Here is a 14,814-nt window from a genome sequence, read left to right on the forward strand (position 1 = left end):
ATAAAGACTTTAAAAATGGTTCACATTTTAAAAAAAACTTAAAAAAAACCGAAAACACAAAGTCATCACGATGCTTCTCTGTTGAAAAGGGAACCCTCTTGCACTGTTGGTGAGAATGTAAATTGATACAGCCACTATGGAGAACAGTATGGAGGTTCCTTAAAAAACTAACAATAGAACTACCATATGACCCAGCAATCCCACTACAGGGCATATACCCTGAGAAAACCATAGTTCAAACAGCGTCCTGTACCACAATGTTCATTGCAGCTTTGTTTACAATAGCCAGGACATGGAAGCAACCTAAGTGTCCATCGACAGATGAATGTATAAAGAAGATGTGGCACCTATATACAATGGAATATGACTCCGCCATAAAAAGGAACGAAACTGAGTTATTTGTAGTGAAGTGGATGGACCTAGAGTCTGTCATACAGAGTGAAGTAAGTCAGAAAGGGAAAAACAAATACCGTATGCTAACACATATATATGGAATCTAAACAAAACCAAAAAAAATGGATCTGAAGAAACTATGGGCAGGACAGGAATAAAGATGCAGACTTAGAGAATGGACCTGAGGACACGGGGAGGGGGAAGGGCAAGCTGGGATGAACTCAGAGAGTGGCATGGACATATATACACTACCAAATGTAAAACAGATATCTAGTGGGAAGCAGCCGCATAGCACAGGGAGATCAGCTCGGTGCTTTGTGACCACCAAGAGAGTTGGGATACGGAGGTTGGGAGGGAGACGCAAGAGGGAGGAGATATGGGGATATATGTATACGTATAGCTGATTCACTTTGTTATAAAGCAGAAACTAACACAGCATTGTAAAGCAGTTATACTCCAATAAAGATGTTAAAAAAAAACAAAAAACCCTTCCATGCCTTCCCATAGTTCTTAGGACAAAGGTCAAAATTCCTGGCATAGGGACTGTGTCTATCTTGTTCATTTTATCCCCCAATGTCTAAAATAATGCCTTGCACATAGTAAGGGCCCAGTACCTATTTGCTGCCTGACCGAATACGTGAGTGAAAGAATAAAAGTCCCTCCGTGCTTGGGTCTCAGGCTGCCTTTCTGCCTCATTGCTGTCTCTCCCAGCCTGGTTATTGGATCTCCATCCACAATAGTCTCTTTTGTCCCTTCGATATACCATTCTGTCTCCTGACTCGGGGCCTTTGCACATACTGCTTACTCTCGTTTCACTTAGTTATTCCTATCCATCTATTTTCAGGGAAACCTTCTAGTCCCCAAACTAACCCAGACCCCTGTGCTCTCTGTTTTTCTCTTTCCGTGTCATTCTTCTGCACAGCTCTTACCACAATCTGCCTGTCTTGCCCACGCACTGGACCATCAGTTCTATGAGAACAAATCCACAGCTGGTGTGTTTAACAAGTTATCACCAGCACTCAGCACAGTGATTGCCCCATTGCACACTCTCTAAAAATATTGGTTAAAAGAATGAATGAATGATTGAATAGCATAGTCCCTAGCAGATAATTGACCAATGATGCCGTCGACTGAAAATACTGCACAACCTAAAAGTCGAGAGGTATGTTTTATTCGACAGACATTCTGAGGACTTCAAGCTTGGGACATAGCATCGCAGATAATGCTGAGAAACTCTTCTGAAGTGGCAAGGAGGGGATTGGGGAGCCAAGATACATGGTAGTTTTTGCAACAAAAGACCAGGTAGTTGGAACATGAAAAGATTACTGTTAATTAAAGGAAACCAGCTATCTCAAGTTAAGGAATTTAGCGCCTTTGTCTGTATGGGAAGATGCAAGAGTCTGAGCTTACCGAAATCATTCCTTTGATGTGCACCTCCACTATCTGGGGCCAGTGTCCTGTGCTGTCTCATCCTGAGTCTCCTCGGGGTGGTGCACCGTCAGGGCGGCCGTAATGTGATGGCTTGATGGCTGCAATATCCTTTGTTTACTGATATGGCAGGCAATATTTTAGTTCACAATGCCAAAATTCACAGTAAAAACAAACAAAAAACCAAACCAAGACAAAAACCAAACAGTAGTAGCACTTACTGAGCACAAACCTGTGAGGCAGACACTATTATCAACCTCATTTTACTGAGGAGGAATCGGAGGTGTACATACTGTTGTACAGCTCACTGCCCTGTGCAAATGCCGACCCCGGATCCATGATCTGAGCCTTGGAGGAGAAGTGGGAGACATGGTCACACCATGAAACAAAAGACATGCCTCGGAACACATACTTAGAAGAGCCATGGATACCGTAGGCACCTTGACCTCTCTTCCAGTGCCATAGGCACCGTGACACTTGCATGAGCTCTTCCTGTCCTTCAAAGGAAGAGCTTGTGCAACAATCATCTGTCCCGCAGGAAGCAGCAAACTGATGCTAAAATAACTAGGAGGAATTTGATCCAAGAAAACTCGTTTATGTCAATTCTTGATTCTCACAATGAGAATTCACATTGGGAAATTTATCCTTATTTAGTAAGTTCTCTCAACCCTTTAGCCACTCCTAGAAAAAACAGAGTCATACACTTTCATACCTAGAAGAAACAGTAGAGATCATCTAACCCTAGATCCCTCTACATCAGGGGTCCTTCACACTTCAGTTCCACAGACCCGGCCATAGTCTAGAGGAGCCTATGGCTCCCTTCTCAAACAAGGGTTTTAAATCTATAAAATAAAATATGCTTGATTGCAAAGGAAGCCAATTAATTATATTGAAATATACTTACTGAAGTAGTTTTAAATGTGTGATGTAGTAGTAAATTTGCTTCTCTATTAACACACTAAATAATAGGATCTAGTAGTACAACTGATTTTGAAATGGTGATGAATATAATTACTGTTTGAATGCCTGCCACAATTTTAATGTCATGTGAAAACAGCTATGATTTGTATTGGTAACAAAATCACAGGTATTGCTACTCCTACTATATCTTGTTGCCTACATTTTTACAATTGAAGGCAATACTCAATTGCTGTTACAGATTAGTAACAATGAAGATGTAATCCTTTTCCCATCCAAGTCCATGGTTCCCTTGGAGAACCATGGGGCTCAGGTTAGGAACCCCTACTCTTGCAGTATCCTGGTGGCAGCTCGAACATCTTGAGTGACAGAGCACCCAATATCTCCAAGGTGTCCACTTCCAAGTTCAGTCTCCTATAATCATTATGAACTTTAGGGCCAGATAAATCTAGAAGCAGTCCCAGCTTTGTTGGCATGTTAGTTATGTGACCCTAGCTATTTAACCTTGTGGACATCGCTGTCTTCATTGCAAGAATGGGAACAAGATGACAATTACATAAGAAAACTTGCAAATATCTCAGAGCACAAAGAGCACACAGGTGCTTTAGTAATATTTTCTTCCCTTTGGTTTCAGTGAGTTGAAATCCACCTTTTTGAAGTTTCCACCTAGTTTTCCCCTAGCTATACTCTATGAAGCCACATAGGTCATGGCTCCTTACATACGTGAAGACGGCTCTATCCCACCCCTATGTTGGTTGTCTCTACGTGGTGATTCTGTTGCTTCTCTGAGTAAAAGCAAATCTGAGCATATGGCTGGGAGTTATCTGTGCTGCTGCCCATTCCCAGAGAGACGTGTGAGGGCCCTGAAACAGTCATCATCTTAGGATTAATTTTTCCTTTGGAAGGCACTCCCTTTAGGATCTGTCTTACCTGTCCTTACTAAGCTCCTGTAGTTTTTGTTCTTAGGTGGTTCACGGGCACGTGGTCAGAGTGCTCTGTGTCTTGCGGTGAAGGATTCCGCAGTCGGCAAGTGACCTGTAAGCGCACGAGAGCCGATGGAACTGTGCAGGTGATGCCTCCGAGAGCATGTGCCCCCAGAGAGAGGCCTCTGGGAAGAAGACCCTGCTCCAGCCACCCGTGTGTTCAAGGGCTTATTGAACCAGGGAACCAGGTAACGCTGACAAATCTAGTGTTTTGATAGTATGATCGTCTAGTATAATCATCCACTCCCTGTGGTGAAACCCATGCATGAAAAAACTAAAATTAAAAAAGAGACTTCCCTGGTGGTCCAGTGGTTAAGACTTCGCCTTCCAGTGCAGGGGGTGCAGGTTCGATCCCTAGTCGGGGACTAAGATCCCACATGCCTCGCGGCCAAAAAACCAAAACATAATACCGACGCAATATTGTAACAAATTCAATAAAGACTTTTAAAATGGTCCACATCAAAAAACTAAACTAAACTAAAATAAATCCATGCATCAGGGCCCCTCTGCACAGGGGAACAGGAGAGCCCAACTGCTGCACGACAGTCATGAAACTCAGCTGCACAGGGACCTTACCACACCGCGGACAGGCTGGTCCACGGGACCTTGTTATCCTATTAATGGGCCTCTCTGTTTGTAATTAACACAGGCCGCAGGGACCAAAAGTTCCCCTCGGCCCTTCTGAAAATGTTCGGTAGTGTTAGTGCAGGAAGGTAATACACACTTTCTGCATTTCTGCCCTGCAGTGCAGCAGTTGTTGCTGTTGGGAGTCATTGTGCTAATTCTCTTAGGTCATGTTTCCCTTTAGTTGTTCTGATTAACTCCAAGCACTGCATGGCTACACACTTGTCTAACTGGAAAATGCACAGCCCCCATTCTATGCAGGGACGACGCAAAGCAGAGTGTGATACATCTTTCTGGAGCATCAAGTTTACTAACTAGAATTGGAAGAACCAAGGAGCTCTTGGAACAAGAACTATCCCCCTCCCCCACCAACACGGAAGACAGAAGAGTAGGGGAGAGGAGACGTGCCCCAGGAATGACAGTCCAGTCTCTGAAATTTCACCCAGGTGGGGGTTGAGGGGCAGACCTGCAGCCACGGTGGCCTCGCTTTCGGTCGCCTGGGCTGCTCCGGACCATCCTCTGAGCTGGCCAGGGTCTTGGATACGATGCTTCTGAAGGCCGTGCAGAGAACACACTCATCTTCCACCGGACCGGGCCCCAGGGAGCGCGGCGGCCTGACCTTCCTGCCTCGGTCATCCATGGGGTTCACATGGGCTCACTTTATTATGACGCCTCTTGCTGGGCAGCTTGCAACAAAGATGTTTTAAAATGAAGTTCCAGATTCTCCCAGCCACCCCTTGCTTTTTCTGGCTGTGGCCAGAGAGAGTGGATGAGGACACACTCTCAGGCTGCCCAGTGTGGGAGGACCTTCCAGTGTTGGACACACCCAGGGGGCAGCTGGTTCCCTCTGCGGCTCCAATCCCGCTGCTGCTGGAGGTGGATGTCCCAGTGCCACGCTGGGGGGCTGGGCTGGGGGTGGCAGTCCTCGACTCCAGGCTGGGTGGGGGACAGGCAGACTCACCGGTCTTCTGCCCTGCCTGCTGGTCTTCCTGCAGCTGCACATTTTTTCTCTGGTAGAGCCACCTGGTTTGCAGGGAGGACACCACAGGGCTTGGAGAAGGCTCAAGTTCACTGCCACTGAGGTCCCCGGAAGAGAAGGGCCTCACAGTTATGATGGAGACCCCCACCTGGGTTTCTTGGAGCTCACACTGCCTGTTCCTGGATCTGGTCGCAAGTCAAGCCCAGAGTCCTCAACATTGTCACCTCCAGGTCCTCTTCACAGGGTGGCTGGAGTGGCTCCTTCTGGCCCATGTTCACCCATGGATGCCTCATGAGGTCAGGTAAGGTGCCTTTGTCACTGGGGTTGAGGGCAATCATTTTTTGTAATAGATCCCTTATCTCCAAAGACAGATAAGGTGGGATGGGGTACTGCCCTTGTAGGACTTTCTTCCGCAGCTGCTGTAAGTCTTTTCCCACAAAGGGCCGGGACCCAGTTACCATGGTGTAGAGCACTACTCCCAGGCTCCACACGTCCACCGCAGGGCCGCGGTACCTCTGCCCCAGCAAGAGTTCCGGGGCAGCATAAGGGACTGTGCCGCAGATCGTGTCCAGTAGGCCAGTGTCATCACACTTGTTGCTGAGGCCAAAGTCTGTAAGTTTGATATTCATGTTGGAATCAAAGAGGAGGTTCATTGGCTTCAGGTCCCGGTGCACGATGCCCCTCTGGTGGCAGTGCTGCAGGGCGGAGACCAGCTGTTGGAACGGGCCTCGGGCCTCCGCCTCTGTCATACGGCCATGGAGCTTCAAATAGCGGTACATGTCCCCCCCACTGACGTACTCCATCACCAGGAAAAGAGTGTCCTCCGTGTCAGTCACCCCCAGCAGTTTGACAATATTGGGGTGATTCAGAGCCTTCATATTGCACACTTCCCGGGAAAGTGCCTGGACACTTGAGAAGCTCTGACGCCTTTTCTTAATGACCTTGACAGCCACCTGTGTCCCGGTCAGAATGTGCCGGGCCAACTTCACTTTACTGAAGATGCCTTCACCAATGGTGTGGAGGATCTCGAAGTCATCAATATGAGCCTCCTTGTCAGCAGAGTTGGCTGTGAGGCCCTGCATCATGGTGATCTGCTAACTACACTGACTGACAGCACTACCTAGCAATGCTAACTATGCTAACTAACAATGCTAACTGTACTAACAGTGCTAAGTATGCTATCTCTACTAACAAGGGTAACTATGCTAACTGTACCAACAGCGCTAACTAGTACTAACTACACTAACTACGCTAATAAACTATTAACTATACCAGCTGTGCTAACTATACCAACAATACTGACTATGCTAACTGTAGAGAGAAAAATGAGACAAATAAAAAAGAGTAGAGAAAAGAGAAAAAAAAAATCAACAAAATGGCAGAAACAAGGAAAAAACAAGCTAACGGTAGGTCCAAGGCCGTCAGGTCACCAAAAGCAGCTTCCTGGACTCTAAGGACCAAAAACCTGGGCCCAGCTTTCTCTTTTACAGGGCTTTGTGAAGTACATCACAGTGGTGCACTCTGAGGTCAGAGCAAGAAATGGACCCATCACAGCTGGGGATAAACCACAGTGGTTTTCTCACTTTTTGAGTTCAAGGCCCCTTTACACTTAGGAAAAAGGATCCCAAAGAAATTTTTCTTCACGTGTGTTATTAGATATTGGTATTCACTTTGTTACAAATTAAAATCTGTAGGATACTTCAGTGGCCTTTTTATTTCTAGTTTGAAAATGTGTAATAATTTTAAAGACCTCATAATGTCTACACTTGAAATATTCAATTCCTTTTCCTTAAGTTCTGGTCTCAAAGTAATGTTACAGCTTAACTGACTTCACGATACTATACAAAATGTTCTGTTGCATAAGACACGATAAGGTACATTATGAAAGTCTATGAAGCTGAGAGAAGATTTGCCAGGAAGGTAGGTCATGAGCAGATTCCTCATCAGGAGCCTCGGAGGCCAGATGGCATGGCTCAATGTACTTGAAGTGTTGAAGGAAAGAAACCGTCAACCAAGAATCCTATATCTAGCAAAACTTTCCTTCGAAAATGAGGGAGAAATCAAGACATTCCCAGTTAATCAAGAGTTGAGAGAGTTCTTAACCACCAGACCTGCCTGCCACAGGGAGTTCTTCAGGTTGGAGTCAAGGACCCTGGACAGTAACTCAAAGCCTTATGAAGAAATAAAGACCTCTGGTAAAAGTAGATAGACGGGCGATGAGAAAAGCTAGTACTATTGTTAACTTTGGTTTGTAGCTCCACTTTTTGTTTTCTGTTTGATTTAAGAGACTAATATATAATAAAACACACACACACAAATCATCACCTTGTTTCTAATACTGTCTTTTTTAATTTGGGGGAAAAGTCTGATTGGTCTCTAAAATGAATGTATGTGTCTGACCTCAAGGATTGCATTTGGAAATCATAGTGTCTCTATCTTCCAGTACAAAGGTTAACCAAGGTCGGGTCCCTTTGAATGCAGCAGCTCAATAACAAGCTACAAGATAGATGGATTTGAGGCAATAGGGACAAGAGCAGGCTTCAAGAAAAGGAGCAGAGGAACACTAGTAATATGTGCACAGAAGTCTCAGAACCGGTATTCCAAATACCGCCTTGAATGCTATTATAATAAAAAATACCTGGGAAAAAAAATTTAAGAAAAGTGTAGTAGACCCTGTCTTAGCCTGCAGGGCACCATTAGAGGAAACCACAGATTGGGTGCCTTAAGCAGCAGAAATTTATGTTCTCCCAGTTCTAGAGGCTACAAGTCCAAAATCAAGGTGCTGTCAGGGTTGGTTTTGGTCAGACTTCTCTCTCTGGCTTGTGGACAGCCACCTTCTAACTACATCCTCACATGGTCTCTTCTCTGTGCACACGCACAGAGAGTTCTGGTGTCTCTTCCTCTTCTTGTAAGGACACTATTCCTATCAGATTAAGGCCCCACCCTTATGGCCTCATTTAACCTCTAACCTCCTTAGAGACCCTATCTCCAAATACAGTCACATTGGTGGTTAGAGCTTCAATATATAAATTTTGAGGGGATACAAACGGGTCCATAACATTATGCCCTTTGGTCCCCCCCAAATTCACGTCCTTCTCGTGTGCAAAATACACTCACCCCATCTCAATATCCCCAGAGGTCATAACCCATTCCAACACCGATTCCAAATCCAACGCCTCATTAAATTTCACCTGATCAGGTATGGGTGAGAAATGACACATAAAGTTAACCATCACAGAACTTATAAGGAAAATTTAACACATTATTGAAACACATAACAGAAAAGTTGAACAGTCCATTCCTTTAAATGAACTGAAACATGTAATGTACTTCCAATTCAGATTACAGTAGAGTTCTTTTTTCGGAACTTACGATAATTTTGACATTCATATGGTAGAATGAGTGAGGACAAGAAATTTTTAGAAAAACAAATTACCAGAGGTATAGAAAGACTTTCCTTATCTGATGTCAGAGCGTGCTGCAAAGCTGTTGTGAGTAAAATAATGCAGCATTAGTGCAGGAATAGACGTGAATCATGGAATATAATTATAGTACAGAAACAGACCCATGTTAAATGAGTTTAAAGTTCAAAGGCAGCTCATCATAGAGGGAAGAATAGTTCAAAAGAAATAAATAGTAGTAAACTACAGAAAGTTTTTTTCCCAGACATTAAAGAAGATCTAAATAAATGAAAAGACATCCTATGTTTATGGATCAAAAGACTTAATATTATTCAGATGACAGCACTCCCCAAGTTGATCTACAGATTCAACACAATCCCTTTCAAAATCCCAGCTTCTTTGCAGAAATTGACAAGCTGTTTCTAAAATTCATATGAAAATATAAAGGAGCCAGAATAGCCAAAACAATCTAGAAAAAGAACAAAGTTGGAGGGCTCAGACTTCTCAATTTCAAAACTTACCACAAAACTGTAATAATCAAGACAGTGTGGTACTAGCATAGCAGAGACACATAGATTGATGAAATAGAATTGAAAGTCTGGAGATAAATCCATGTATCTATGTCCACTCATTTTCTGCAAAGGTGGCAAGACCATTCAATGGGGAAAGAATAATCTCCTCAACAAATGGTGCAGGACAACTGAATAGCCACATATAAAAGAATGAACTTGGATTCCTAGCCTACAACATATACAAAAAATTAAGTCAAAATTTATCAGAGACCTAAATTTAAGAACTAAAACGATAAAGCTCTTGGAAGAAAATGTAGCCATAAATCTTCATGCTTTGGATTAGGAGATGGTTTCTTGGATATGACAGCAAAACATAAGCTAAAACAACAACAAAAATAAATTGGACCACATCAAAATTAAAAACTTTTTTTTGCTACGAAGGACATGATCAAGAAAGTGGACAGCCCCTAGAATGGGAGAAAATATTTTAAAATCATATATATGAGGAGGAGCTTCAAGATGGCGGAAGAGTAAGACGTGGAGATCGCCTTCCTCCCCACAAATACATCAGAAATACATCTACATGTGGAACACTTCCTACCGAACACCTACTGAATGCTGGCAGAAGCCCTCAGACCTCCCAAAAGGCAAGAAACTCCCCATGTACCTGGGTAGGGCAAAAGAAAAAACAGAAACAAAAGAATAGGGACGGGACCGCACAAGTGGGAGGGAGCTGTGAAGGAGGAAAGGTTTCCACACACTAGGAAGCCCCTTCGTGGGTGGAGACTGCAGGTGGCGGAGGGGGGAAGCTTCAGAGCCACAGAGGACAGCGCAGCAACAGGGGTGCAAAGGGCAGAGCGGAGAGATTCCTGCACAGAGGATCGGTGCCAACCTGCACTCACCAGCCCGAGAGGCTTGTCTGCTCACCCGCTGGGGTGGGCGGGGCCTGGGAGCTGAGGCTCGGGCTTCGGTCGCATCGCAGGGAGAGGACTGGGGTTGGCGGCGTGAACACAGCCTGAAGGGGCTAGTGCGCCACAGCTAGCTGGGAGGGAGTCCGGGGAAAAGCCTGGAGCTGCCGAAGACACAAGAGACTCTTTCTTGCCTGTTTGTTTCCTGGTGCGTGAGGAGAGGGGCTTAAGAGCGCCACTTAAAGGAGCTCCAGAGACGGGCGCGACCCGCGGCTATCAGCACGGATCCCAGAGACGGGCATGAGACGCTAAGGCTGCTGCTGCCTCCACCAAGAAGCCTGTGTGCAAGCACAGCTCAGTCTCCACACCGCCCCTCCCGGGAACCTGTGCAGCCCGGCACTGCCAGGGTCCCGTGATCCAGGGACAACTTCCCCGGGAGAACACACGGCGCACCTCAGGCTGGTGCAACGTCATGTTGGCCTCTGCTGCCGCAGGCTCGCCGCACACTCCGTACCCCTCCCTCCCCCCGGCCTCAGTGAGCCAGAGCCCCCTAATCGGCTGCTCCTTTAACCCCGTCCTGTGTGAGCGAAGAACAGACGCCCTCAGGCGACCGACATGCAGAGTCGGGGCCAAATCCAAAGCTGAATCCCAGGAGCTGTGGGAACAAAGAAGAGAAAGAGAAATCTCTCCCAGCAGCCTCAGGAGCAGCAGATTAAATCTCCACAATCAACTTGATGTACCTGCATCTGTGGAATACCTGAATAAACAACGAATCATCCCAAATTGAGCAGGTAGACTTTGGGAAGCAACGATATATTTATATATATATTTCCCTTTTTCTCTTTTTGTGAGTGTGTATGTGTATGCTTCTGTGTGTGATTTTGTCTGTATAGCTTTGCTTTTATCATTTGTCCTAGGGTTCTGTCTCTCCTTTTTTTTTTTTTTTTAACTTAAAAAATTTTTTTTCTTAATAGTTATTTTTTATTTTTTATATTAATAACTTTATTTTACTGTATTTTACATTATTTTATTTTATTTTATCTTCTTTCTTTCTTTCTTTTTCTCTCCCTTTTATACTGAGCCGTGTGGAAGACAGGCTCTTGGTGCTCCAGCCAGGCGTCAGGGCTGTGCCACTGAGGTGGGAGAGCCAAGTTCAGGACACTGGTCCACAAGAGACCTCCCAGCTCCACATAATATCAAACGGTGAAAATCTCCCAGAGATCTCCATCTCAACCCCAAGACCCAGCTCCACTCAACGACCAGCAAGCTACAGTGCAGGACACACTATACCAAACAACTAGCAATACAGGAACACAACCCCATCCATTAGCACAGAGGCTGCCTAAAATCATAATAAGGCCACAGACACCCCAAAACACACCACCAGACTTGGACCTGCCCACCAGAAAGACAAGATCCAGCCTCATCCACCAGAACACAGGCACTAGTCCCCTCCACCAGGAAACGTACACAACCCAGTGAACCAACCTTAGCCACTGGGGAGAGACACCAAAAACAACGGAAACTACAAACCTGCAGTCTGAGAAAAGGAAACCCCAAACACAGTAAGTTAAGCAAAATGAGAAGACAGAGAAACACACAGCAGATGAAGGAGCAAGGTAAAAACACACCAGACCTAACAAATGAAGAGGAAATAGGCAGTGTACCTGAAAAAGAATTCAGAATAATGATAGTAAAGATGATCCAAAATCTTAGAAATAGAATGGAGAAAATACAAGAAACGTTTAGCAAGGACCTAGAAGAACTAAAGAGCAAACAAACAGTGATGAACAACACAATAAATGAAATAAAAAATTATCTAGAAGGGATCAATAGCAGAATAACTGAGGCAGAAGAACGGAGAAGTGACCTGGAAGATAAAATAGTGGAAATAACTACTGCAGAGCAGAATAAAGAGAAAAGAATGAAAAGAATTGAGGACAGTCTCAGAGACCTCTGGGACAATATTAAGCGCACCAACATTCGAATTATAGGGGTCCCAGAAGAAAAAGAGAAAAGGAAAGGGACTGAGAAAATATTTGAAGAGATTATAGTTGAAAACTTCTCTAATATGGGAAAGGAAATAGTTAATCAAGTCCAGGAAGCACAGAGAGTCCCATACAGGATAAATCCAAGGAGAAACACGCCAAGACACATATTAATCAAACTATCAAAAATTAAATGCAAAGAACAAATATTAAAAGCAGCACGGGAAAAACAACAAATAACACATAAGGGAGTCCCCATAAGGTTAACAGCTGATCTTTCAGCAGAAACTCTGCAATCCAGAAGGGAGTGGCAGGACAGATTTAAAGTGATGAAAGGGAAAAACCTACAACCAAGATTAGTCTACCAAGCAAGGATCTCATTCAGATTTGATGGAGAAATTAAAAGCTTTACAGACAAGCAAAAGCTAAGAGAATTCAGCACCACCAATCCAGCTTTACAACAAATGCTAAAGGAACTTCTCTAGGCAAGAAACACAAGAGAAGGAAAAGACCTACAATAATAAACCCAAAACAATTAAGAAAATGGTAATAGGAACATACATATCGATAATTACCTTAAATGTAAATGGATTAAATGCTCCCACCAAAAGACATAGACTGGCTGAATGGATACAAAAACAAGACCTGTATATATGCTGTCTACAAGAGACCGACTTCAGACCTAGGGACACATACAGCCTGAAAGTGAGGGGATGGAAAAAGATACTCCATGCAAATGGAAATCAAAAGAAAGCTGGAGTACCAATTCTCATATCAGACAAAATAGACTTTAAAACAAAGAGTATTACAAGAGACAAGGACACTACATAATAATGATCAAGGGATCAATCCAAGAAGAAGATATAACAATGGTAAATATTTATGCACCGAACGTAGGAGCACCTCAATACATAAGGCAAGTACTAACAGCCATAAAAGGGGAAATCAACAGTAACACAATCATAGTAGGGGACTTTAACACCCCACTTTCACCAATGGACAGATCATTCAAAATGAAAATAAATAAGGAAACACAAGCTTTAAATGATACATTAAACAAGATGGACTTAATTGATATTTATAGGACATTCCACCCAAAAACAACAGAATACACATTCTTTTCAAGTGCTCATGGAACATTCTCCAATATAGATCATATCTTGGGTCACAAATCAAGCCTTGGTAAATTTAAGAAAATTGAAATCGTATCAAGTATCTTTTCCAACCACAACGCTATGACACTAGATATCAATTACAGGAAAAAATCTGTAAGAAATACAAACACATGCAGGCTAAACAACACACTACTTAATAACCAAGAGATCACTGAAGAAATCACAGAGGAAATCAAAAAATACCTAGAAACAAATGACAATGAAAACACAATGACCCAAAACCTATGGGATGCAGCAAAAGCAGTTCTAAGAGGGAATTTTATGGCTATACAAGCCTACCTTTCGAAACAAGAAAAATCTCAAATAAACAACCTAACCTTACACCTAAAGCAATTAGAGAAAGAAGAACAAAACCCCCTCAAAGTTAGCAGAAAGAAAGAATCATAAAAATAAGATCAGAAATAACTGAAAAAGAAATGAAGGAAACGATAGCAAAGATCAATACAATTAAAAGCTGGTTCTTTGAGAAGAAACAAAATTGATAAGCCATTAGCCAGACTTATCAAGAAAGAAAAGGGAGAAGACTCAAATCAATAGAATTAGAAATGAAAAAGGAGAAGTAACAACTGACACTTCAGAAAAACAAAGGATCATGAGAGATTAGTACAAGCAACTATATGCCAATAAAATGGACAACCTGGAAGAAATGGACAAATTCTTAGATATGCACAACCTTCTGAGACTGAACCAGGAAGAAATAGAAAATACGAACAGACCAATCACAAGCACTGAAATTGAGGCTGTGATTAAAAATCTTCCAACAAACAAAAGGCCAGGACCAGATGGCTTCACAGGCGAATTCTATCAAACATTTAGAGAAGAGCTAACACCTTTCCTTCTCCAACTCTTCCAAAGTATAGCAGAGGGAGGAACACTCCCAAACTCATTCTACGAGGCCACCATCACTCTGATACCAAAACCAGACAAAGATGTCACAAAGAAAGAAAACTACAGGCCAATATCACTGATGAACATAGATGCAAAAATCCTCAAAATACTAGCAAACAGAATCCAACAGCACATTAAAAGGATCATACACTATGATCAAGTGGGGTTTATCCCAGGAATGCAAGGATTCTTCAATATACGCAAATCAATCAACGTGATACACCATATTAACAAATTGAAGGAGAAAAACCATATGATTAGAACACTCCCAAACGCCGTACACAAAAATAAACTCAAAATGGATAAAGATCTAAACGTAAGGCCAGACACTATCAAACTCTTAGAGGAAAACATAGGCAGAACACTCTATGACATACATCACAGCAAGATCCTTTTTGACCCACCTCCTAGAGCAATGGAAATAAAAACAAAAATAAACAATTGGGACCTAATGAAATTTAAAAGCTTTTGCACAGCAAGGGAAACCATAAACAAGACAAAAACACAAACCTCAGAATGGGAGAAAATATTTGCAAATGAAGCAACTGACAAAGGATTAATCTCCAAAACATACAAGCTACTCATGCAGCTCAACATCAAAAAAACAAACAACCCAA

General features: G+C 43.2%; 1 protein-coding gene across 8 annotated transcripts in view; it reads left to right on the forward strand.

Moving 5' to 3' along the window:
• ADAMTSL3 (ADAMTS like 3) overlaps nt 1-14,814 on the forward strand; it is a 365,276-nt gene that overhangs the window by 339,047 nt on the left and 11,415 nt on the right. For 5 of the 8 annotated variants that reach the window (XR_011075723.1, XM_068558758.1, XM_068558696.1 and 2 more), the window contains one exon: nt 3,706-3,910. Coding sequence is in view for 7 of the 8 variants with exons in the window: in XM_068558758.1 (XP_068414859.1) it covers nt 3,706-3,910 (205 nt within the window). In the remaining variant the exon portion in view is untranslated. Of the gene's footprint in view, nt 1-3,692; nt 3,911-4,530; nt 5,184-14,814 lie in introns of those variants that run through there. The other 3 variants (XM_068558716.1, XM_068558725.1, XM_068558733.1) reach the window with 3 other exon arrangements.

Source organism: Eschrichtius robustus, chromosome 1, assembly GCF_028021215.1.
Source record: "Eschrichtius robustus isolate mEscRob2 chromosome 1, mEscRob2.pri, whole genome shotgun sequence".
Classification (NCBI taxonomy): domain Eukaryota; kingdom Metazoa; phylum Chordata; class Mammalia; order Artiodactyla; family Eschrichtiidae; genus Eschrichtius; species Eschrichtius robustus.